Source organism: Python bivittatus, unplaced genomic scaffold (genome assembly GCF_059951505.1).
Source record: "Python bivittatus isolate LINGU-HERP-01145 unplaced genomic scaffold, Pbiv_v1 ctg000270_np1212, whole genome shotgun sequence".
NCBI lineage: Eukaryota > Metazoa > Chordata > Lepidosauria > Squamata > Pythonidae > Python > Python bivittatus.
This window is the reverse complement of record NW_028277050.1, coordinates 1,643,096-1,669,565: the sequence shown is the minus strand read 5'-3', so window position 1 is coordinate 1,669,565 and position 26,470 is coordinate 1,643,096. Positions and strand designations below refer to the sequence as shown.

The 26,470-nt window shown below is 41.2% G+C and overlaps 1 protein-coding gene across 1 annotated transcript; it reads left to right on the top strand.

The window, feature by feature from the left end:
* Positions 1–396: 396 nt before the first annotated feature.
* Positions 397–9,688, top strand: PIANP (PILR alpha associated neural protein). The gene is made up of 5 exons (XM_025165134.2): positions 397–413; positions 1,428–1,999; positions 2,288–2,369; positions 6,726–6,953; positions 9,667–9,688. Exons 1-5 carry the CDS (start codon positions 397–399, stop codon positions 9,686–9,688), a joined length of 921 nt encoding a protein of 306 aa, XP_025020902.1.
* Positions 9,689–26,470: the final 16,782 nt, after the last annotated feature.

Here is a 26,470-nt window from a genome sequence, read left to right as displayed (position 1 = left end):
TCTCCTCCCCAAGTTCACCGTGCAGATCCCTCCTACCGCTACTACTAGTCAGCTGTTGTTCAGTCTCTAAACCAGGGATCACCTTGGAGGCTTGCTGATACCTGGGGAGAGCCTAGCTTGAAAGAACACCCTCTTCTGCTGCTCAGAGCAAGACAAGGCCCAGGGATTAAAGGAGAGAGGCAGGGCATGCCCTCATCAGCCTAAAGTGGCCATGGGCTGCCAAGATATGTTTATGCAGCAGTCAGATGCAAAAGAGGGAAGACCCACAAGAGTGCCTAAGGATTTGGAAATGATGTTGTAGATAACATGTAACATTCATCCCTTTTTTCTTATTCCTGGTTTTAGTGAAGAATATGAGACTCATTTACACCTGTGGAAAAACTGTTGCCTCTAGCTATGGAAACTAGTTTCTGGTAAGTCCACAGCATTATTTTAGAATGTAAGATAGCAATGAGAGCCAGACCATGGCATCTAAGACAGGGTTCCTCAACCTCAGCAACCTCAACCCCATGGCTGGCTGGGGAATTCTGGGAGTTGAAGTCCAGCCATCTTAAAGTTGCTGAGGTTGAGGAACCCTGATCTAAGAGACTGTTTTGAAGAGGCCACTCTAACAGCTTCAGGGTCAGAAAGAAGTGGGGTTAAGCACTTTCCCAGTAACATCAGGTGCTGTAAGGTGGCTATTCTACAGTCAGTAGGAATGGGTGAGGGAGTGACTCTGCTAGGAATTAAGCTGCTTAGGAACCAATGCCTGAATACTTTGCAGTTTCACAAAGCAAGGCTCCTTCCTTGCCTCTTCCATCCTGCAATGTATTAAGTACAGGTTCCCCATTACACTTAGATCAGGAGATTCTGGCCTAATATTGATAATCCAGGATACAAGGATTTCTTCACCAAAGTGATGGCCCATTAAGAAAGGAAGAACACATAGCCATGCTCCTTAAATCATATGTAAGGAAGCCACAGGTGACTCAATGCAGTCACTAGACTTCTTAAGGGGAAGGAGACAGTACCTGCTGAACGACATGAAATTATAGAAAAGATTGAAAGGAGGGTCTCTACAAAAAAGATGAAGGGATAATTGAATCTGAACTGGAAGGTTGCAAAATCATTCCTCTTCCCCATTACCATGCAACTCCTTCCAGGCATGGTCTTAATTGATGAGGGTAAAATGGCACTTAATTCTGGTTGAGAAATATTCTGCTGCTCCACCTGCATGGCAAGCCCAAGGCATTTTCGTGTCTGAGGCAATAAACCCAAATGGAAACACAAATCCCCTGCTTTTCCACATATTAACATGGGGCATCTCCTAGTAATCTCATGAAGCAATCAGAAGCTGCACAAAACTGCTAGCTGAAACAGAGCCATCTTGCAGCACAGAAAGGGGAAAGGTCCCATGAGTAAGGGACATTTCTCTTTCTTCTCAACAGCCATAGGAGGTTCCCTCTGGTCTCCTGCTTCCATTTGCTGCAGTTCTGGCCATTCCTGCTCCTAGCCTCAGCAGTTCCATTGCACGGCGCCTGGTCCCTTCGGACCCGTGGTCTTCTGGCAGCCCGGCCATTGTGCAGCCACCGGAGCCCCTCAACATCCAGATCCTTTTGCATCTGGGATAAGAACCTGCCCACAGAGAAAACAGGATTTCACTCTACCTCACTGCGGCAGCGATCCCTGGCTTCCAAAGGGGCTAGCCAGCGCCATGCCATACGGCTGAGGCGTCAGGCCCAGGGGATCAGGCCTGCTACCCCATCTGGCTTTGAGGATGGTCCCTCCTCATCTCAGTACCCCTGGGCCATCGTTTGGGGTCCCACAGTATCGGTTGAAGATGGAGGTGATGCCAGCTCTGCGAACCCAGGCTTCCCGCTTCTGGATTATGCCTTTGTTTCATCAAATGGAATGGCAACAGCACAACCCAATTCCCACTCTCTGTTACACAATGAAGGGCTCAACCTGCGTCAGACTCCAGCCACACTGCCACCCTTCCTCTTTGGACCTCGGGGAGAAGGTAACAATCAGCTGCTTTCCCTTATTCCTTTAGAAACTGCTTTAATGATACTGTGTAACTAACAGCTTGAGTAACAAGCAGAAATTAGGCAGGGGATATTTTTGTCACTGCTAAAACTGCCTTCTGTGGCTGCTAGATTTTTGCTTCTCTGTGTATAGACATACAGGAGTCAATCCAGAGAATAGCTGACCTTCCTAAAAGGAGCTTCAGGTTTAGTGCCGCTCCCCACAAAGTTGGTGAGGAGTCACACCTCATTCTTTCTGATTCTGCAACCTTTGTCTGTTCCAGGTGTGGACCCCCAACTCTACGTCACCATTACAATCTCTGTCATTATCATCCTTGTTGCTATGGGAATAATACTCAAATTCTGGTGAGTAGATTTTACACAGGTACAAAAGAGTTATCCCAGATCTCAGCTGAAATCAGAAGTAGTACTGTGGGATGTTGTGATGGTCCTGGGAACGGGCTATAATTGCAGATAATGAATTCCAAAGCCTTAGTCAAGGAAGGTCAGTTTTTTAATTCTCCGTTCATTTGTCTTGGAAGTGTACTTTGTTGCCCTAATTAAGTGTCTCACAAGCAGCCAGGCTGTATGAATAAAGATAGCACTGTCTAGCAGAAAGCATTTTGTATATTATGAAGCCCATAATGTGCCTAAGGCTGCAAATGGCAGGCCACTGCCCTGGAAAGGAATTGTTAGTAATTATTCTAATGGCTGGCTCTTTACTACTGTGAGTAGTGTTTAGGCTGAAGAAGACTTAAAGGTCAAAGCCAACAACTTTTAAGCAATGGATGCTTTCCATTTTCTCTTTTGGGTTTTGCACAAATAAGTTGATGTCTCTGCTGAATATTTGGAACAGATTTATATGCAGTATGGTTTCAACGTGTAGAATGAAACCCTATATAGATCTGTTCCAAATATTTTGCCTAATACATTGTTAAAATGATATAATAAATGATGACATGATTTTATTATATTTTATTGAAAGTTTTTTTTAAAAAAACTGTTTCGCTTCTTTTCTCAGTTAAGAATGAATTTATATCTCATTGGACCTAGTGAAGGTAACCTCCTGCGTCCTAGAGTGTGCAGCTTAGGATGAAAGCAATCCCTGTGTTCATAATAAGGCTGAGCAATGATCCAGATTCAGAGGGCAAAATGTGATTTGATATGTGCATGAGCACACATGGCTAAAACTCTGGAGAGGCATTGCCAGTCTGCATAAAGTATATGAGCTAAATGAACCAAGGATCTAATTCAGTTTAGGGTAGCTTCTGTTCAGTTTTTAAAAGATACAGCTTAGTTTACATGTAACATTAGGCCATAACTCTGAGGTTTTTCTGTTTCCAGCTTAGTGGGATATGCAAAGCCACCCATATGGTTTAGTATTATATGCAAAACAGGCTGCTTTGGTTGAAAAAAATGTAGCTTTTCATTCTGTGTGACCCCATCATAGAGGAAACAAGCAGCTCACTGGAATAATGGAGACACAAGACCACTGATTGAACTAGGGTTCATCTTGATGGATTGCATTATCTGCCACACAGTTGTAAAGCTGAGAGAAAATTAGATTGATGCTGCAGTTGAATGTATAACTTCTTTAAATATTTGGTCTGTGTTCATGTCAAATGCATCAAAGTATTCCCAAGGCAGGCACCAAGTAAGTGGTTGATAGAGTCTTTTATTCAGTTGTCATAATTCAAGTTCCATTGTAGAGATGTTTGCGTACAGTGATTTTATCTGTTTCATTTTTCCTTCAGATTGTTACAAAAGCCAAAGAAACTATTTGAAGAGATAGCTTTAAAAGTTTTGCTTTAAACTTGTTATCTTCCCTCTGTAGAAGAGAGGCAGGCAATGTTTATGTGGTACAACATAAAATGTTTCACTATTGGAAGTTATATTTTTTATTTTGGGTACCAAGAGAAACGAAATGTTTCTAAGTAGGCAGCACCAGGATGGGTTGATTTCCTTCCTTCCTTCCCTCCTGAGTATTTTTGGCATATTATTTTTGCATTTTGATTGACTGTGTATTCTAAGTCTTAACCAACATTTTTAATTCAGTTCCCTGCCAGAAAATTGTGGAAAACTGCCTCAAATCTCTGCTGAATTTCAGTCTGCAACTGTATGTGGATCTGGAGGTTCCAAAAATATGATTTTAGGGTTATATGTGTGTTGTAAGCCATGAATTGCCCACATCTGATCTAGTATGTGTAGGAAACAGAATTGATTCTCCTTTCATCCACCCCCTTGCAAGCAGAAAGGAAAGAGGAATTGCTGTCACCTACCAGACATTTAATTCATCCACTTCTGGAGGAATATTTAAACTATATATAGATTTGTGAACCAGTTGGAGTTGAAGGGAAACAGGCATGCCTGTTATTTTCCAGAATATTTGGGCTGCTTACCCGCATTTGCAGGGCAAGGGAATCAGGAGCAGCATGTTCACACCTTGTAATCGGAGCAAGCATATAAACTTGTTGAGCACGGCCCCAGTATGGAGGATTATGGGTATGTGAGTGACCTTCCTCCTCAGTGACTAGCTTTGCTGAAGCCCATGAAGCTGTAGTAGGCGGGTGGGTGGATGAGCAGGCTGGCTGGCTGGCTGACAGGGTAATTCTTCTGTATCAGTTCCTTGCCTTGCTCCTTAACCTGCACCAGAATGCAAGTGTCAACACAATGTGCTGTATCAGTCAGCAGCAGCTCCCAGGGAAGCAACAAAACCCTTTTGTTGCTAGCTCAGCTCCTGTTAAAATCCACCACCTGCATTTCTGGCACTAATTCTAGACCCCAAATTCTTGAAATCAGAATTAAAATTGGCAACCTTAGCTACATTAGGCAAGGTGTACAGGCAAACATGTTTTGGGGGCTTTGACAAATAGTTGTGTTAACAATCATTGGTGTCATGTGATACCAACCCAGGAGATCCTTCAGGCAACAGGGTAGCCTCAAGGATTTAAAGTTTCAGAAAATGCTGCTGAGATATTGACAGCTTTTACCTGAGATATATAAATGAAAATAAAGGATTGTGTATAGAGATGGAAAGGTTTGTTCAGTGGAGGTGGATTTCTCTGATGTTGGTTGCTGGTTTGGAGCATGTGTTGAGCAGAAGCTGCCTTTTTTTCATAACAATGATATAGGATGAAGCAGTTTAGTTATTTAAAATTTACAAAAATGAGTGAAAACCTCTTTTACAATGAAAGCGTAAAAATTTTGCATTAGGTAATTCTGAGCATACATTTTTCCTGACAGAATACAAGAATTGGCTTGTAGGATCAAATAAAAGTAATCTTTTCTGGGATTCTTGGCAAAATCATAGTAACCAGGTTGTGTTCAGTGAACCACTAGGGATCCATGCTGTTCTTTTTTCTAAGGCAGCAATCTCTAAGTGCCATTCTTATGTGTTCCTTAGGTAAGTGGGTGGGTGGGTGGGTGGGTGGATGGATGGATGGATGGATGGACGGACGCATGCATGTTTTGATGTTTGCCAAGGTTAGTATGGTGGTTTGAGTGTTACACTAAGAGTAAGGAGGAAACACAGGTTCAGTTCCACATTCAGTCCTGAAGCTAACTGGGAAATTATCTTCAATCTAAATTACATCACAGATTGTTGTGAGGATTAAACAAAGAATGAGAGCCCTACAAAGTGCAGGAAGCAACCTGAAGTTGATATAGACTAAGAGAAGCTCTCCATGGGGATTTTATATAATACAAATGCTTATTTTAATCCTTCTCTGATAGCAGGGAATATACAATATATCATCTTCATGAAATAAGAGAGACTGGAGTTGGGCAATAGTGGTGTGAAGCAGTGAACCAAACAATTTCCAGATGAGGGAGAAGAATAAATAATTAAAAGAGGTCCATGAAATAATAATGTACTTTCTACAGAGAAAGGGGAAATCTCAACTATATTAATAATGTTATTGTTTTCATTAAGGAAGTAGCCTAGGAGAGCTTTACAAACTATACTTCTGTTGTATAATGTTAAAAAAAAACTCTCAGCCTCCCAAATGAATTTGGGAAACAATATTTCCCATGTTATAAATTACTGCAGGTATAAGTTGCTGCTGTTGATGAAATTTATTATTTGCTTTTCAGTTCCGAATATTTAAAGTGTTGTACAATAAAAACCAATCACATGTATAAATAAAACTAACAAAACTAATAAAAACAAGAATTCAAAAATAAAACCCAGGTAAAGCTCTCTCAAATACCCAAGCTTTAATTAAAAACGTTTTAAAAGGACAGATATATTGTAAGAAGGATTCCTGTTGGCAGGGTTTCCAAAGAACCAAACTCCTTTAATTGCTATATACCAAGTCCTGGTTGTGAGGATAAGGAAGCCAGGGTTTAGCCATTTTCTCTTGAGCTTGGCCCATACCTCATGGTGTGCATTTCATAGGCACTGTCCAATAGATGCCCATTAAACTTCCACACACAGTACCCAGTATTATAATAGTCTGAGATGTTTGTGTAGAGAAACAATTTCACCATTGTTGCACTCAACACAGAGGACATGTTCTGTGTCAGCTATACAAATGGGCTTTTAATCTTCCCAGTAATCAAGATAATAGTTTGAATGCTGGAAAATATAATGTCCTTGCAAAAGATACAATATGTGGAAGGAAGATAGTGGAATACCCTGATAAAACTAAGTAATGAATGGTCCCCTGGAACTCAATCTATTGATTCTGCCATGTTGGTAACCCCCTTCTCCACCTGCCTTAGCTGGGACCGGAATCAGAAGCGCCGTCACCATTCTAGTCAGCAAAGTGAGTTGCAGCAGCAGGAGAGCCAGCAGCCATTAACAGACCTGTCACCTGCCACGGTCAGCATCCTGGGACCCTACAGCGATTCGCAGGTTCCTACACCAGAGATGGTGGAAACGGGACAAGTACTGGAAGGCTTGGAGAAGCTGGAGGGTCTAGGGAAGTCCAGTGCCTTCCAGCTCAACAGGTAAATAACAGCAGCAGGACAATATTTGGGTTGGTTTGATCTGGCTTTGGGCAGAAGAGGAGGGGAAAACAAGTGAAAATCAGAGTAGAAAAAAAAATCAGAGGGATGTGAACAGTTGATTTTGTGTGCAGGGTTAATGCAATTCTGCTTGAGCCACATATGAAAACAGATTCTACATTTCAATGCTGGTTTTGTTTCCACTTAATGTTTACAGTCTAGACTTCCTCAGACATGATGCTTGGAAGAAACCAGTGGAAAAGGGACAGTTTCTAAATGAAAAGTGACTTTGTAAAATTTTGTGAATTTTATAACACAATTATAAAGACTATCACGGGGAATGTAACAACTTTTTCATTCTACTCATTTCAAAGTATGTCACCATTTTCATAAATCCTTTTTCCCCCCAGCTTTTGTTCTTTGGGAGATATGCAGTTCTCCTTTTCAGTACACACTGATTTATGCTATGGCTTTTTTCCAGTGATATAAAAAGTGATCAGTAGTAAAAATTTGCTCCTCCATTCCATGGCATTAAAATGTATTGTTTTTTATTTTACAGAGGCATCTCTGTGATAGCAGAGAAGGTAATTAACAGAAAAGGACTACTGCACCAGCAATATCCCTAGAGCAGGATTTTTCAAACTTTTTCAGGCTGTGGAACCTGTTAGATAAAGAAATTCCAGAAACTTTGATCAAGTGGCAACACTCAAGTGATGGAAAATTGGCTATGTTTGAGTGATTTTTTTCCTCTAGTCCAGTGTTGTCCAAACTTGGCCACTTTAAGATGAGTGGACTTCAACTCCCAGAATTCCCCAGCCACTGGCTGGGGAATTCTGGGAGTTGAAGTCCACTCATCTTAAAGTGGTCAAGTTTGGACAACACTGCTCTAATCTGTCACAGAATCCTGAGGTTGAAAAACCATGCCCTAGAGAGGACAAGCTGTAGATTGAGAGCTTCAGTTGTATAATCTGTACGTAATATGCTTTGTCACTGTGTTCCAGTTCCATTTTAGTTATAAAACATTAGCAAATACCCATTCAAGAATTAATGGCATTGGGGAGAGGGAAGGTTGACCTTCTATTCTTGCACGTGTACAACCTGAAGTACTATATGTATAAACCAAAAATAGAAATACAAAGACTTCAGAAACCTCAATGAAAATAGTTAAAAAGCAGTTGACTGATTATGTGCCATCAAGTTGTTGACTCGTAGCAGCCAAATAGACAGATTTTCTTCATGATGATCTATGCCTAACCTGGCCTTTCAGGTCTTCCAACAGTCCACTCACTGCCACTGTAACTGAGTCTATCCACCATGTTGCTGGTGGTCCTCTTCTCTTTCTTTCCACTTTTCACATGTCCTGAAATAATGCATCGCTGCTATAGGCTTGGGATAGGCCATGTCCCTAGATGAACTATAGTTCCCAGTAACCTCAGGCAACGTGGCAATGATAAAAGTTGCAGGTCCCATTGTTGGTGGAAGTTGCAGGTCCCATTGTTGGTGCAGGAAAAGCAGTACTTTTATGTTACTACTTTTAAAAACGATCCTCACTAGAAATAACAAAAGATAATCCTTAAAAAAACAATTAGGACCTTTACAAATAACAGAAGTGAAATCTTGCTATTTGTCACCATTCATATCACAACAGAGTCCAATATGCTTGTGGGACAGGCAGGACCACAGAGGTAGCAAGACTTACATTACTTGAGTGAACTGCATTTTTTTCCAATACAATAATATATAAATACAATGCATTAGTTTCCAAATAGTGGGTTGGGATCCTTAAGCCAAATTGTAGTAAATTAATTGCCACCATGCAAATATATGGTAACAAAATTACTTAGACCTTTAATATACTGTATGTTGGGCTGAAGGCTGAAGACTGCTAATACAGTAATACATGTGATACTGGAAAATATGAAGTTCCTTCAACAGAAGCACCACTTCTAAGGGTGTCTTGGTTATATGGTAGTTTTTGATGGAGATCCAGTGCTGTTGTACACTTAGTAAACTAAGTGTGCAACAGCAGCTGGATCTCCATCAAAAACTACAGTTAATCAGCGAGAATCAAATATTAACAAGTAGAGACACAAGTTAGACAGACATCCATATTATATGAGAGTATTTTTGATAAAGGATTTCTTCTGGCAACCAATTTCTATTTTACTTGTTTTTAATTTTTCCACCCTTGGTATCTCAGGAGATATTTCTCTAATCAGGATATTCCATTCCTTGCTATTGTAATCAAAGGGAAGACCTCTCCATCCTGCCATCCCATGTGGTGTGCTGGGTCTTCCTCTTGCACACAAGTTGGGAATAACATTGGTAGAAAGGACCATGCCTGCTATACGTGCATAGGCTCTGACCCTGTCCCATGGGTACTTTTATATCCTTCTTCCTTCTAAAGACCCCTGTCCATAGGGGCTCCCTTCCAACAAATGGGAGACAATAGATGCTGCAATGAGAAAGCATGAACTGAAGGTTTGATAATGTAAATTGATTTAAAGGTTATCTATTGGAAAAGCATTTTGGCACAGTGTAATGATTTACATGCTACCCCATTTAAAAAGAACTAAGGAGATTTTAGGAATAATCTCATCCAGGCTATGATAGCACTGCAAGAGATCAGATCATTCTTACCATCGAAGAACTGGGAATGTTTTTTATATAAGCCTCTAATTTTATCCCCCTCCGTCTCTACTTCTTTCTCACCCAGGATTCCACTGGTGAACTTGTGACTGAGTGCACTAGAAGGAATAGGGCCTGATGTCCTCATAATGAGCTCCAATGCTGAATCTTCAAGGGAGTCCCAGAGACGTGGCAGCCCTTTCTTTAGTCCCATCCTCCTGCAGTGCCACTCCTGGCGCAACAGAAGAGTTATTGTGGATCCCTTTGTGTCATGTCCTTCCATCATCACTGCGGACCCGACCAAAGCAAGAATGAGCTCAGGTTCAACCTGCCAGGCTGGGCCTCCATGGAGCCCCTTGGTGCATGGTGATTGGGGCAGTGTCATGCAAGCAAAGGCCAGGGGAGGAACAAGAGGATGAAAGTTACTAGCATCATAATAATTTTAACATGTCTCCCTTGTATCTTGACACAAACAGTTGCATACAGATATTTATTAGTAAGCATGCTTGATACCAAGAGGCAGGATGCTGTGTGTCTTCCCTTCCTTCCCAACTCCTGTTCTTTTCTTCTTCATGTGATCTGATGGGACTTCCAAAAGGGCAATCCTCAGTATCACTTTTTTTTTGAGGGGGGTGATGATGAGGTCTTTATGCGTTATGGGAATAAACATATAGGAAGCGAAAGCAGGATGGAGAATTAGATACGAGTCAGTAACAAACAGCACACCACACTCAGTTTCCTCAGGTGGTTTTCAGATTAACCTTTTCTCTAGAACTGCCATCCCTTGTTCATCTCTTTTTAATTGTGTTCAAGTATCATACTGAACTGCAGGACCTGGTTAATCCAATTGTGCCACTCATAGGCATTAGTTCCACCCACCCACTTCCCTTTGAGACCCATTGCTTGTTTATAGTTAACTGATACAGAAGAAAAACTTCTGTCCAGAGTTAATCAGAGAACATAGCCATAAACAAACAAGCCATGGCTATTTCAATTAAACAATTGCAAGACTAGTCTGTCTAGTAAGGACAGGCTAACCATAACTGAAGCTTTGATAGGGTCTCGTGCCTCCCATTAAATATTTCCTGGCTGCAGGTGCGGTGTGCTTGATTGCTCCATAATGAGAATGGATGGGAGATAAGTGAAAAGCTATTAATGGCCTTCTGAATAAGCTTCTTGTCAACCCAGTGCCGTCTCTGTTTTGACAGCAGAACAAAAATGCATTGGTGGGGTTTGTTAGCTGGTTTTTGTCTTTAAAAAAATATTGTGGAATTATGTCCTCCCCCCATCACAGGAAACTAGCTATTGAGGAATTAAAAGAGGAAATCATTCATTTATATTGCTAGGAACTTTCACTAAACAGAACCTTTTTGTGCACAAACATGATGAGACTTTCCTGATAGCGGCAAGTGTTGTTCCTTTTGTATTAAGAGTATGTGTGGAATCTCTGATTAATTTAATTTATTGCCTACTGCAGAAAGGTAATTCCTTAGCACCACTAATGCACTGTAGTATGTAAACAACCCATACCATCTGTCTGTTCTTGAATTTTTAAGCACATTACTTGCTATTAGCTATTGTGCCAAGAAGGCCCCTTCATCTGCCCTTCTGTAGCATTTCTTTCATTCTATTTCTGATTTTCCCACCACAGTTACTGGATCAGACCTGCCTGTCCTGATGCTCCCAATGAAAACATTGGCTTGCAATAAGTGTGGCCTCCAAAAGCATTGTAAAGTAAGTGCCAAACGCATATCTTCTAGGAAGGGATTCCAAAGCTGAGGTGTCACTGCTGACGGTGTTATGTAGTGTGCATAGTTGTGCCCTTCCAACTAGGAATGTACTTGGAATAGAGTTTCAGGTGGAGATTTGCACCTGATGGGCAACCCAAAGGTTATAAACCACATGTAGCCACTGCGGCGCCCTAAATATGCATGGCTAAACATTTCAGCCCTGACTCTAGCCTCATCATCAAGCCTCCTGGGGCCTGCTCCTGTTTGAAGGCATGGACCAGCTACCTGAACCATCTGACGCTTCTTAGGATAAAGAGCTTCTTCCTGGCAATGCCAACATTATTATCCCTGGGTGTTCTATATTTTCTGCTGTGGATTCTACGGCTTAGAACAAATAATAAATAATAAGGGTGTATGTTTATCGTTTCTGTACAGTATCTACAGAACTGTGTTATATAAGCGGAACAAAACCAAAAGCTGCTTTTTGAAATACAGGCATCTGTTCCAAGGCCCCAAGGAAGCACGCACTTGTTCTTTTTATTATTTCAGTTTCTGACAAGCACAACTTCTTTATCCGGTGCTCCTCCGGTAATTATATCTGAGCTTCCAATGTAAAGCCGCTCTTCTCTGATAAATCCACAAGGGGCATGTTCCTTTATACCCATCTTCCCAGATACTAGATTACATAGTTATGAGATATTCTGTACAAACATTTATTATGTTTATATCTTGCTCTTTCCCCAGGAAACTAATTGAATCATTAGTAGGTGTCCTCCTGTCAATTTTAGCCTCACAACACCTCTGTGGGATGAGAAAGAGAAGAGTGGCTCAAGGTTATCTGAGTGGATTAAGAGATTTGAAGCTAGGCAGGTGTTTTTGGGTTTTAACTCAACTAGTACACCACGCTGGCCCTCTTAAGTTCTGAAGAAAAATGCATAATTCACCTTTCATATTCCAAATCACTTCTATAATATGAACACTCAGTATTAAATTGTATTGTTGAATTTAGAATTCCAGTCTCAGAATCACCAAGTGTTCAAAGGAGGATGGGCGCCCTGTACTATTGAAAAGAAGAGGTGGGGGTGGGGTGGGGCTGTTTATTATTACTTTAATTAAGGAAGAAATAAAGGAAGCTTGCCATTATTATTTGCATTTATCCCTCTCCTCTCTTTGTAGTATACTTAATAACAATTAAAATGTTTGCATTCTTCCATCTGCTTAAGTATATGATATAGAGAAAATTATTTTAAAGTGCCATTTATTTAAGTATGGAGTTACATCTATTTTTAAATTAAGAATTAATTGCCATAATAAAGCCAGCATAAATTTCTTACTGAAGTGAAATAACTTTGTAGTTTATTTTTATGTATTAATATGAAGTTAGTAATTCCTTCTGCTTGTTTGGGGCAAAGGGATCTTCACCTAGTAGTTAAGAACTATAAAGCTCTATATTTTATTAATTGTATCAATAGCACAGAGTTAGAACTTGACTATCAAGACTCCTAGTGGAAACCATAGAGCACCCAGGCATGTCTAGTAACCAAGAAAAAAGGTAACATAACTCTTTCCTGTTTTTCTGAGTTTGATATGAAGAAATCAGTCCATTGAGCTCTTTTCAGCTTGTTTATAAATGTCATATTTTAATGTGTGCACACAAAGCTGCTCTTAATTTGGCAATGCATAAGACCTAATCCCCCCCCCCACATCGAAATTAAAGGGGAGTTGGAATGAATAATGCCATAGCTTATAAAGTAAAGCAAGAAAAAGGCATGCAGAAATAATACTAAGATTGCCCATCACTGGAAATAAAGAAAAAATCATGTCTATATAAACCTTGGGAGGGAAAGCGAATAACTGGTTAGGTGCTTAGATGTTTACCTTTTCTATTTCTGTTGTTCTCTTCCCTTGATATGTGTTTGCAGAAGATGGGGATTCTTCCTTCCAATAGCGTTCTCTAACCTTTAAAAATATTAATCCTCGTGCTGTTAAAATAGAGTGATGTCAGCAAATCTGACTAAAGATGTTTTAGCATATGAAATGGAAAATGCAAAAATCTTTAACATGGGATTCAGTTGGTGGGTAATCCACTAGGGACTTTTCTACATGCCTCATTGTAATTAAGGGCATATCTGTGCTTACTGTTTGAGCTGTTCCTGTCCTATACTCATGCCAGCTTGACTCTAAACCAGCTTAAAAAGGCCTGTCCAATATATAAATATATACTGTATTTGTTCCTAAGGGCTCTTTGACTCATTTTTACCAGAACTGTTGTAGTACTACAGTCGGTATAACTCTTTGAACATTACTGGTTCAAAATCCAACATGTTTCAAAATTGTATTATTTTTTTTTCTTTCCAAGATTCCTATTCCTTTCTTTGCTTTATGGTTTTGTTTTGTTTTTTGTAATAATTGCAATTCCACTGATTTTCCAGTCACCTGAGATAGGAGAGTTTCATCCTCAGCTTCCAAGCAGCCCATAGCTTAAAATAGCCCAACTGTTACTTTCAAGACATTAAATACGATCCATGTTAGCATTTCATGGGTTATTTATATGGGAAAAAAGACTAAGCAGCTGCAATGATAATAGCTAAGTTGTTCTAAAATAATTTCTCCCAGCAGGAATAGGAGGAGGTAGTGTTAGAAACTGTTGGGTGGGCAAAGCCGAGGTGCTACCAAAGGAAGCAGGGAGGGTAAGGCAAAACTGAAAATTGAGGTGGGCGAGATTGAGGAGAAGCCATGTTGTAAGCTCTCCTGGGCAGCAGGCCAGCATTCTTCCATTCCTAGTTTGGATTCCTACTTCATTTTGACACATGGAAAAACCTATGCAAAAACCCTGGATCTGCTCCAAGGTTTCCAGGGGAAAGCGGTGCTTGAAGCCCCTGGTTAGGAAGCCTCATCTCCTCTTCATTACTGCTCCTCCTGCCCTTGCCTTGCCCCAGCTAAACCAGAGGAGCAGAAGGAGACTTCTTGCATGGTTTATACACCTGGAGTGGGCAGGTGAAGAGGCAGCCCACCTAAGGAGGCAAAAGGAGCCAGCAGTGATTAGCTATGATGAGTTATGGCTGAGGTCTAATGGATCTGATCCTAAGAGAATGGCTCTGCCATAAGCATACATATTGTAGGCCATTCTGCCTTTATGACAGTATGTTCAGCACCGTGAAAAGCTTCTTTAACCTCCCTGCATTGGAACCCTTAGAGCCTTCCATGTCATTATGTATTTTTGTGAGCCTCTACATCAGTGATAGCATATTAACTACTGTTAATTATAAGTGCATAATCACACAGAGCTTCCCAAAGAGGGTGGTTCCACTGCACAGTGAATACACTGTCTATCCCTGCTACCTGTAGTCAGAGTTCTTTGTTGGGTGCTAATTCTGTTGTGGTCCATATTGCAGACATGGGAACTGCAATGGTAGCATCAGACAGAAACCAACTGGGACCCAGACAGCCCATGGAACAAAAGCCAACTGGCTTTGTATTTTCCAAGAAAAAGCTATGGCACTGTAATATTTTTCCTGTTTCTTTACTTGCTTTCATGCCAATATTTACAACAATAAAAACTAATACAAACTAAAAAAAAAAAAATAGAAGGTGCAGAAAATAAAAAAGAAAAAGTAGAAAAAGAAAAATAGAAAAGAAAGAAAAAATAAGAATATAGTAAAGAAAAAGAAAATTACTTCCCCCTTCATCACAAGTATAAACAATTTTAGTAACTTATCACCTTCTCTTAAAATACAACAAATGATCTCTCTTCCCATATCCCATCTCTTATCTATAAACAAATCCATAAAGTGCATCATCATTTCAGTCCTGATGTCAGCAGAAGTCCATTAAGGGTTACCAAAAATCACAACATATCTATTTTAACCTTGATCAAATAAACCAACGTTATATTCTTTCCCTTTACCTCTAACAATCTTGATCTTTAGTCCCTTTAAATAACATCCTAAAACTTGATTTCTTTTCATTTTTTCTTTGTCCCTTCTCACAAAATTCTTCAAAGCTTTAACTCTTTTGTAAATCCAAAATAGAAACATTATCCAGGTCAGTCTCTTAGTTTGTTAGTTTGTGTATCCCTTTTAATTATTAAGACATCAGCCGGTTTCTTTTGTATGTCCAGTGTAGCATCTTTTTCCATGTCATTCTTGTAGCCTGTCATTTTTAAATCTACTTCAAATCAGTCTCAGTCATGTCAGGTGTTCCTCTTCCATAGCATCTTTTAAACAAAGTCTATCTTTAGAGGCAGACACTTTTAAAATTAATTTCTGGGTCTATTGTTCAAAAATATCCTTCAATATATCCAATGTTAAAATATTTTGTTTCCCTCTGTATTAGTAAGTTGAGTTTGAGTATTCTTCTCCTTTAATTGTAATCTTTAATTCCTTCTAGTTCCCTCTAGTGTCCAATTTTTAAAGCCTTTATTTTTTAAAGAATTGCATTTTCCCATGGGAAGGAATTAATTCCCAAATCTTATTTCAAATTTATCTGGATCCTTAGTCTGTTTGTAACTTTCTAAAATCAAAGTTTTAATCACCATTTTGCTGTTTATTCCAGGAAAAAAAAATTAAGTTCTTAAACTTGTATTTAAAGCTTCTTTCACTAAGGATTGAAGGAAACTTACCCGGTGCTGTAAAACTTGTCGATCTGAAGGTTCCTAATAGCTGAAAAACAGATAACAAGCAATTTCTGAAAGTAGTTATGAAAGGAAGTATGTGAACCTGGTGTCCTTTTGAGTCGCCAACCACAGTTTGAGCAAGATTGCTACTCTCTCGTCTCCCAGTGCTCTAAACCCACCAGAGACCGCTGTCTTGCAGTGTCCTTGCAAGGAACAACTGTCTGGAGCACTTGTGGGTGATCTCAAATCTTCTCCTTGTCCAGAGAGGAATTACAAAGAGCTATCTACTCACCAGCTCTTTATTCTGCTGCGGTTGTCGGCTCTAATTTTTGCAGAACCCTCTTCAGTTTGCCATTTCTTCCCCAGAAATCCCCAATATTTGTTTCTGATTTATATACCCACTGGGTCTAAATCTGCACCACTGAACAATGATTCAGTTGAACCAAAAGAAGAAGCTAAAAGTTTTCAGTTATTCATTTATGAATTTCTATGCTGCCCTTCACTGTAAATATTTTCGCAAATGATAAAACAACAAAATTCTGTTTCAGTCTGACTTTGTCCCAATTGCAACTGCAGTATTAAATTCCCCCTACACCTCCCTCATGACAAATAATCAGTCACTCCAACAATGACAACCTGTCCATTGTTGGGGAAGGGGTGGGAAGAGATTGATTCCAGGTATCAACTCATATCAACTTAAAGGGCTATCCTTGGGCCAACAAAAAATTATATTGGCACAAAATTTGCTGCCCCTACAAGTGATCCCTATCCTCCCAGAAGCACAATGCCAGCTTTTAGACCTCCAAATGGAACTGTCCTTATTATTGATGTACAGAGACCATTAAGAACAGGGACTGGAGAATTCTTCCAATTTATTTCTCTCCTCTTCCACCAAAGGACATTACCTGGCAGGAAAACATCCACCATTCACTCTCTTTAACACTGGATGAGGGTGGGGATGGCAAGGAAGTGAGTTTTGACAGATAGTTGGACCAGTGGGTTTAGTCATCTGCCAAAACTCAGTTGGGTTTCATAGAAGTGTTTTATGTGGGTGTATTAAAAAGCCACCTGATATCACCTGATGCACAGATTTAGCATTATATCAGAAGAGCACTAAACCCATGTTCAAAAGCAGCCAGAAAAATAGCTGAGAGGCATGGAGAGAATTGTGCAATGAAACAGCGGGGAGTTGGCTTCCTCTGTCCCACTTCACCATGCAGCAGCTCCATCACCACTGTTAGTCGGTTGCTGTTCAGGTGTTCCATGGCATAATGGCCATGGAAAATAGTGTCCAAGGACCAGAGGAGAAGGTGTCCCCATACTAGCCAAGAGATGTAGAAAAAGGACTTGTGGGGTTTGTTTGTGCTGTAGTTAGATTCAAGTGAGGAAAGGCTCAAAGATACACAGGAAAGAATTTCAGAGAAGGGCAGCAAGCAGTATGACAAGTGGGAAGGAGTAGCAGAATCTGGTAAAAAATTCTGTTCATCTCTCTGCTTTCCCTCTAGTTCTTTTTTCCTTAAATTTCTCCACTTCCATCTCTTGCCCACTACTTCAGTTGTGACAAATGTCATGTGCCACTATCATTTCCATGTAGGAATCTGATGTGAACACCCAAAATGAAAGTGGGCAGTCAAGCATGGAGTACCAGCATGAGATTCAGCATGGGTTCCGGTCAGGAATGAGTTCTGCCATCAGCATTAAAAGGTTCTAATTATTTTTAATGGCACAATTTTCTCTCAAGTGTGGTACTAGAAATACAGCATCATGATATAATTGTGGATTTTTGTTTTTCTTTTTCAGTTAAATGGCCTATTTTCTGAAAGACTGTGAGATGGCCAAGCATGGGGGGGGGGGGGGATTGTTAACAGGCATGGTTAAAGGGACAGCAGTGTGCCTACAGAATTAAGGGCAACTCTGTGCAAGCAATTTCTCTTCCACCACTGCTTCCATCACTGTCACATGTAACAAATGCCTCTTTTGCTGTATGTGCCGTGGAAACCCATCTCTACTTGAGGCTACTTGTGGCAGAATAAGTGTGTGTCTCTATTTGTAACATGTGACAGTGCACTTGCAGTTTCTCTCATGGAAGTGGAATATTTATATAACATTTAGCATGTGTACAGGGTCACTGTGTCTTTCTTCTCCCTCTCCTGCCCCTTGTGCACTGTATGATATATTTTTGTAGAATACTTTTCTTCTTGTGGTGAAATTCTTAATACCTGTGGAATGTTCAGTTTCAACAATTTTAAAATAAAACTGCAAAATGCTAAAGAAAATGGCTTGTGTGTACTTTTATTGGCCGAGCTGTCCAGTTATTGTGAATAGCCGTATTGTTATAGCATTGCCTTCTCCACCTTGGGTTCATCCAGATGTGTGAGAGTCTAGACCAGTGTTTCTCAAGCTTTTTTCACCTGTGACCCCTCTCTGACCTTGTTTTTCTCCTGTCCCCTGCCCATTATTGTATACAGACATGGGGCAGTAACTAGTGTGTTTTCTGGTGTCAACAAGACAGTATTTGCAACATAATACACTTTGATTTTCTGTTGCCCTTTTGGCACAAGCTGTGGCCCTGTTACCTGTTTTTCACCTGTGGCCTCCTTAAAATATTCTAGGGCTCCCAGGGGGCCATGTGGCCTGCAGTTGAGGATTGTTGGTCTAGACTACAGCTTCCACAGTCCACAGCAAGTACAACCAATGGCTGCATAAATGGGCACCATCTGGGGAAAGGAGCAATGCTTGAGAAGAGTGAGTTTTGGCAAAAGAAAGCTCAGGCTTCGTAATGTCCTAGGGTGGTCAGCACATGATTCCTAAGAGGATCTGATTGACAGGAGATAGTCTTCTGATAGGGATCTCTGGAAAGTTTCAATTATCACGAGGTTGGAAAAGAGGAAGTATCCTAGCCCGTACTACTAAAGGGAAGGTCAGTGTACTGGGTATTGAAAGGAACATTTTGGCAGAGCCCGAGCAGAAGATTAGGTGAAAGCTGGAAGCTCTCTGTAAAGATGCTTCTCTCTGGAGTCTAAGGTGAGATAATAGTGCATATGCTGCCTGGCATGCATTGGGTACTGCCAAAAATATCGATAGGTTTGGCCCAAGTCATTCTGGTACCCGGGATGAGAAATCTAAATGGCATCTTCTTCCTGCCAATTAACAGAAGACACAGATACTAGCAAGTACTTCGACAAAGCTTGTGAAGAAGAATTGGGAAGCCACAGCAGAAGACCTTGCTGGTCATTTGGGCTCCATACATCTGTCTGGACATTCTCCTACTCAGCGATACCCTTAACAGCACACCAATCTACCATACCATTGCTTCACTTCATTTGACCTCCTGGTTGGAATGCTTCTGAATTTTCATCCTTGCTTCTATAATTGCTGCTTTGCCTGTAACATACAATTTCCCATCATAAAAACATTTTGTAACATTGTAATTTCAGGCTGCAGCAGGCAGGGCGGAGGAAGGGGAGACAGAAATAACTGGAAGAAAAGGAAGAGCGAGGCAGGGAGCCGAAAGCTTGTTTGCTCAGGTCCTCCGCCCTTTCTATTTAAGGGTCTCCTTGAGCTTTCCTTTGTGTCCAGGGTGCAGCTGCTGCTGGAATCCCAGTTTTCCAGGGCTGAAAACTGGAGCTCCGTTCGCCCACCATCTGCTTTAACACCTTCCCTTTGTCAAGCAGGCAATCAATAATGGGAAATGAGAGCACAGCATTAAACGGACACATATTAGACCTCGGCTCTCCAGAGAGTTTGGAGTGGAGGATGGATTAATTAACTCCTTTCAGCTGCAGTGAGGAATTCTTTTCCAATATGAACACAGGAAGTGCCAGAATTCTCAAAGCTTTTCAGAAATGAGGTTATCCCCACTTGACATCAAGGAAGGTATTGCAATTAAAGGTTTATTCAAACAGAACTTATTCAGGACACAGTACCACACAGGGGTATTCTGACTATACATCTACCTTTGCTCTCACCATAAATATGGGGCAGCTGTGCACCAACTGAGCGTGGGTGGTTGAATGTAGACTTTAAAAAGAAGTGACGAACAAACTTGCCCTCACTTAATCAGATGGAGAAAATGCTCAGTGGATCTACAGATACTAGCAGAGCTGAGACTAGGCCAATTGTAAGCAGGCACTTTTGCTCTTTGAAAGTGGAAATGCGCTCGTGGAAGAGCACACTAAGGAGATCTACCGAAATGCTTGGAATCAGAAGTTGTAAAGATATTTCTGCTTTGTCCCCCATTGTTCTTGCTGCGTTAATATACTTAGGCTACAAAACCATGCCCCATCTTTGAGGGTAGAGCAGTGCTTCCTTTCTATTCTATGACTGGCTATTTCCAAAGTTAGATCTTCTAACTACAGAAAGTGCCAAAAGGGAGAGTGGCAGGATTGGGTAGGGCAGGGAGGTAATCTTGTATCACCTGAATCAAAAACCTTCTTGGCCCAAAACAGAGACCAGCGCTAGAACAGACCCTGCAATTCTTCCCATATAAAATAGCTTAGGTGGGAAGATCTACTTCACTGAGAAAGTACAAGAAGTTTTCCTTTAACCTAGGAGTTTTCCTTTAACTAAGGGTTTTTTACATTTCTGTCTCCTCTTTCTTTTCAAAGATGGATCTCTCACAAAAATCCATGAATACTAACTTATTTTTGACAGTATCGGCTATTAGCAACTATGCTGAAGTCTGAAAGAGTTGCTTTCTTCTTCAAGCAACTTGTCATAAGGACATAATCACAAGGCTCCAAATTCAACAGACTGGTCAATTCTGATAGTGACCAAATCCTGAGGATCTCCCCCTTCTTGACTTAATGTATTTCAGTTATTTCAGTTTCGTCCCTTGGCATGAAGCTTTTATGTAGACAAAGTGGAAGGCAAGAGGCACTTGGTCAGATGTCCTGCAGTAGAAGATATATCAGATACCTGAGTTATTCCCTCTATAATGGCAGAGATGCTCTGAATTTGCATCACTGGATTCTGTTTCTGCTTCAACTGAGTCTTGATACTGGAAAAGAAATGTCACCTCCAAGGTTGATTTATCAAACACAGGAATAAATTACTTCAAACGAAGAGTGGAAAAGTGCTGAGATAGTCATGAATATTCAGGAGGTAATTCAAATAACCCCAATAAGGAAATTAATTACAAGAATGATTAGGGCTGCCAGTTCCTTTTACTTGGAAGCACCAACAATTGCCTCTACATAATCTAGTTCACTGGGGGTGGTGGTGGTGGGGAGAGGTTTTGCAGAAGAATTGAAATCCCATCATACCTTTTTCTGGGTTGTAATCCAGACAGCGGGCATAACCACACCACCATGTTACTAGACAAGAGACATTAGCTTTCTACAAAGTTGGACTTACCTTTAAAAGGAAGTTAAATATTAATTATATAGTATGTGAGTATTTTGTTTTTAATTTATAGTTTGGCATCATGTGGAGCACAGTTTTGATTTTCTGCTTCAGGCACCACAGAATATTGTTGGAAAAAATAGAAGAAGAGAGCTATCGCCCTTGAATTCTGCTTGTGGGCTTCCCAAAAACATTTGTTTTGCCTGGTTGGAAATAGGATACTGGACTATATCCAGCAGGGCTCTTATATTTATATTTCTGCTAGTAGGACAAGAGGACATGAAAATATATGTATGTGAAGAACCATATCACTATACTTCAAAGCTATTGATTTTCAAGGACAGCCCATTCCCAATTTTCAGTCTTAACCAAAATACTAATATTTGAAATGCATAATACAGACTAAATTTATACTTTGCCTGTTACCAGACGACAGACACTGGTGGGCTTTGTGAAGACATAGATGCAAAGTAAGATTGGGGACGGTCGGTACTGGGATGGAGGTTGTCCGGGAAATACTTCGGCTGTAAACTAGACTGGGAAGTTGAAAAAAACAACCTGGAAAAAGGTAGTAGCAAACCGCTTTGCTAATGAGGCCAAGAAATTTCCTTAGCTGTGTCCATGAAGTCACAAGGATTTTAGCTTGGAGTGAAGGAGACTTTATCTTCTTCATACCTTGGACTGTTGTACATGATATCTATCATGGTATTCTCTTTGGGGTTAAGCAATGCTATGGAAAGCACAGAAAAAGAGTAGGAAGCACCAGGCAAAAGAAATTAAAGGGTTAGGGTACATACATAAAACAAGAGAAAACAAAAAGAAAATCCAACTAAATCTAGCTTGCACCAATACCACTAATTTTACCTTTCTGCATCTTCTTATCTTGCTTCTACCATATCCATACACTGATTCATAATTGCCTTTTATTTTTTTTACCTCTCACTGTCTGAAATTGTCATCAGCTTGGTCAGCCACAACTTTTTCCGTCTTCACCTTCCTCTCAGTTCATTCAGTTCGTCTTCATATATTAATTTCACAACTTCATCTTCATTCATTCTCTCTATATGACCAGTACAAAAGGAGTGTACTGAGGCGGTTTGGCTCGCTTTTGTGTTTGATCCACGTTCATTCATCATCCAATCATTCCTGACCCTATCCCTTCTTCTTTTACCACACACATTCTTTAAACAGCCCATTCCCATTGCATTCAACTTACTTTTACATTTCTCTTTACACACCCCACTTTCACTTTCACATATAAGGTAGACAGAAGCACACTCATATGCAGCCATTCTAATTTCTTTTGACAAACATTCATTCCTTGCAACAGACTACCTCTTATTTATGACCTACTGTATCTACAAACAGTTGCATACATTAAAACTTCTCCATTCAATTTCCCACCCTTTAATAAACTACCAAAGTACACAAATTCATTAAGTTGCTCTAGTTTTTTTTACCATTCATGTATAACCTGTCATCATTCACTCCATTTTCCCTGTCAAAATACAACTACCTTGGTCTCTGACACATTAATTTTCAGCTCCTTCCCCTTTGTGCATCATACAATTTACCTAACATTTGCTGCAAATCATTCACGTTTTCAGGTAAGAACGTGGAATTGTCTGTACAGAAAAGCACACACACATGCATGTCCCCAACCAACACACCTCTAACATTACTGCATGCATTCCTTAGACATTTATCCTCAAATGCATTAAACATCACAGATCCTTGTCTTATCCCCTTCTCAATCTTGAACCAACCACTAAGCAAGCCATTTATTCTCACACATGCTTTACTTCCATTATTTACTGCTCATATTGCATTCAGCACCCACCTTTAACTCCATATTTACATGAAAATTCCATAATTCAAAGCACTGTCCCCGTAAATTTTCTCTAAAACAACAAACATGCTGAAGAGAAAAGATCCGGTCTGCACATGCGCTGCCTTGCATAACTCCACAATGTACACCCCAAATTTTACTCATTGTCGCCTCTTTTACCCCCTCAGGTAGAATTATATCAAATAGTTTCCCTGCATGGTTTATACACCTGGAGTGGGCTTAAACTAATTTCCCTGTCATTTTCGTATTTACTCCTGCTACCTTTTCCTGGTAGTGAAAGAACTAATAAAAGTGAAAATATGGCAGTAACTGGCAGGTGTATCCAGTAATGGGCTTTCTTCCACCGCTGAACATATCACTGGATGCTCATTTCAAAAGTTGAATAAAAGTTTTGGCGTTTCCTACACCAGAAGCAACCCAAGTGCTACTCTGCCTGTTCTCATACAAATGGCCACAAATGAGCTTTGGGAAAGAGCAGAATAAACAAAAACCTGATGGAGAAAACTGTACTGCTGTCACTTGGAAATAATGTAAGTTGGATAGTATATAAAAAGTGACTGAAGGAATGAATAAAATCCAGTCTAAATGACCAATGTAGAATAAATGCATGCTACAGAGCTCTTCCTTGCAGCTGTGTTAATGTGCATTCCTCCACTCCTTGAGTTGGCAAAAAAAGATGTGCCAGCCTGAATTGTGCTGCCCTGATAGCAAAACTCTCACCTACCCTGGTAACGAGGCTGGTGAGTGAAGCTGTCATTACAGTTTTAAGAGGGGGGGAGCTGGCTACCAAAAGGAAAATCAAGTACTGATCATTCTAAATGTGGAATGGGGCTGGAGAGGAAACAAGAGCAGTGGGTTTAGCCATCGGTCAAAATAAGTTCTGGTTTTATACAAGCAGTTTGCAAAGGCAGCTGAGAACCAGCTGGGCAACTCTGGGCTAGTCGCTCTCTTTCAGCCCAACTCTACCTCACAAGGTTGTTGTTGTAGGGAACATAACAGGCAGGAGTATTAGGCATGTTCACTGCCTGGCATTGATCAAATATAAAGGCTGGATGGAAGAAGGAAGAAGGAAGAAGGAAGAAGGAAGAAGGAAGAAAGGAAGGAAGGAAGGAAGGAAGGAAGGAAGGAAGGAAGGAAGGAAGGAAGGAAGGAAGGAAGGAAGGAAGGAAGGAAGGAAGGAAGGAAGGAAGGAAGGAAGGAGATGCATGCAAAGGGAATCTGACTATCTGATATCAAGTGATAGGTCAGGCTTCTTTTGAATTTGGGTTTAGTGTAATTCCAAAATAGTGTTATTCTAGAATCATGCTACAGGTAGTCCTTGCTTAATGACCATTTGTTCAGCGGCTGTTTGAGGTTACGGTGGTGCTGAACAAAGGGACTTGTGACCAGTCCCCGAAGTTACAGTCATCATAGCACCACCTCAGTCACGTGATCAAAATTTGGGCACTTGGCAGCCTATCCACACTTACAACCGCAGGGGCGCTTCAACTCCCCCCACCTGCCTATCTCCCCTCCCATCTATGCCCTTTTGGTCCTCTGCACTCTGTAGCCCCTGCTGCTCTAGTTGACCTTCACCATCTTCTTGCTCCCACTGCTAAGCAAGCATGCTCAACCTGGCCCTTTGAGAGGCAACTGCTGGCTGCACAAGGCTTTCTTCCCAAGGTCACGCAGAGTGGTTTCCTCACAAGACCTGGGGAAGATGGCCACACGTGGCCAGCAGCAGTGGGAGCAATCTTCCCCAGGTCTTGTGAGGAAACCTCAGAGGGGCCTCAGAGTGCAGGGTGGTGAGGGCAACTGTAGCTGGGCTGGGGTGGCTGAGGCTTCCCAGGCGGCTGCGGCTTCACACCACACTGCACTGCTGGGTCAGGTTGGAATGGCTGTGCTTCATCTGTGAAGCTGCAATTTCTTGCAGCCCCAGAGCCACAGCGTGCCAAGAAACCCCTGAGCCGCAGCATGGCATGCAGCCCCAGAGCCATGCGATTGTGCAACTGCTTGCCACACCACAAGGTAGGGTGCAGGGCAGCCAAAAGAGCAAAGTTGGGGGGAATAGGCAGTTTGGGGGAGTTGAAGGGGAGACAGTCCCTTACCTTGGAAGAACCAAGGCTTAGGGCTGGGAGAGACCAAGCCCAGAATGGCTTGGATTGGGGTGGGTCCTCAGCTAACGACCAGTGGAATTTGGTTAACAACGGCGATGGGGAGTGCTGGGATTGCCATCCCTAAGCGATGCGGCCACATGACATCACGCTTTATGACCACATCACTTAGCAATGGAAATTCCAGTCCCAATTACCGTCGTAATTCAAGGACTACCTGTAATTGATTTTCAAAGCATCCTGAAAAATAGCTGATGAGGGAGTAGTTATGAAGTGAAGTAGAAAGAAACTCTCCCACTGCACCAAGCAACCACTCCCTGCTCCTGTCAGGTATTTTTAAAGAATAGTGCTAAACTGATGTCCAAAAGTTGACAAGCACTGCAGAGGCCATATGATGAAGTGGAAGCTCTCTTACTTCTCTATGCTGCTCTTCCCCCTCCCCATCTGTCAGTTGTATTTCAGGCTATTTTTAAACACAGGTTTAAAACAGTGCTAAACCCAACTTCAATAGCAGCCCTCACACATACTTCTCTTGCCATCCCACCCAGCCCTGGCAGTCTGGAGACCAGCGATCATCACAGGGGATGATGGGAGGAGCATTAGAAGAAAGCCCCCTTTCTCCTCATAAGATTAACCCCACTCCCCAGGAAGTTGCAAGGGGTGAGAAGTAGAGATATACTTTAGCAAAGATTTAATTGGATGATAATAGTGCTCATCAACAATATAGCACTTATATATTATTCAGTGTCACAAACCCCTTTCCTTCTAAATTCCATCTAGAAAAATGGGACCAGTCTTTAAAGTGATATAGTACTGATACTGTCCATCCAACCAAAGGTGCTATATATGTATATTCCAATGTTGCCCAAATTGGAAAATTACACACACAAAGACCGTGAAAAATTAAGAACTGGCCATCTCCTTGGCAAGACAGATGCCCTTTGCTTCCTTCCCAGCAGAGATGGAATGTGTGGCTAAAGCTTTCCCCTGTTTTCCTGCAGGTGAACAAACTGAGCCCTACGTAGCTATGCGGAATGGCTGAATCTGGGTTTAACCAGGTGCTGATCTTGGCCAAGCTTTGCAGTGGCTACAGCTGGAACCTGGACTCAAGAAATGGTCAGGCTGAGTTGCTGTGAGGTGAGTCAGGGGACATCTAGAGGCCAGAAGAGATCTTGCAGGTTCTGGAAAGAATCCTTCTGGTGCTGCATCTCCCTCCTCCCCTGCCCCACCTGCAAACTGGAAGATCTTTCACCTGAGGAGGG

Bases quoted from the DNA above. Each gene is read 5' to 3' on its own strand.
- PIANP (XM_025165134.2), top strand. The intron at 2,000-2,287 runs GTAACAATCAGC...TGTCTGTTCCAG, and splicing joins CTTTGGACCTCGGGGAGAAG to GTGTGGACCCCCAACTCTAC. The intron at 6,954-9,666 runs GTAAATAACAGC...TTTCTCACCCAG, and splicing joins AGTGCCTTCCAGCTCAACAG to GATTCCACTGGTGAACTTGT.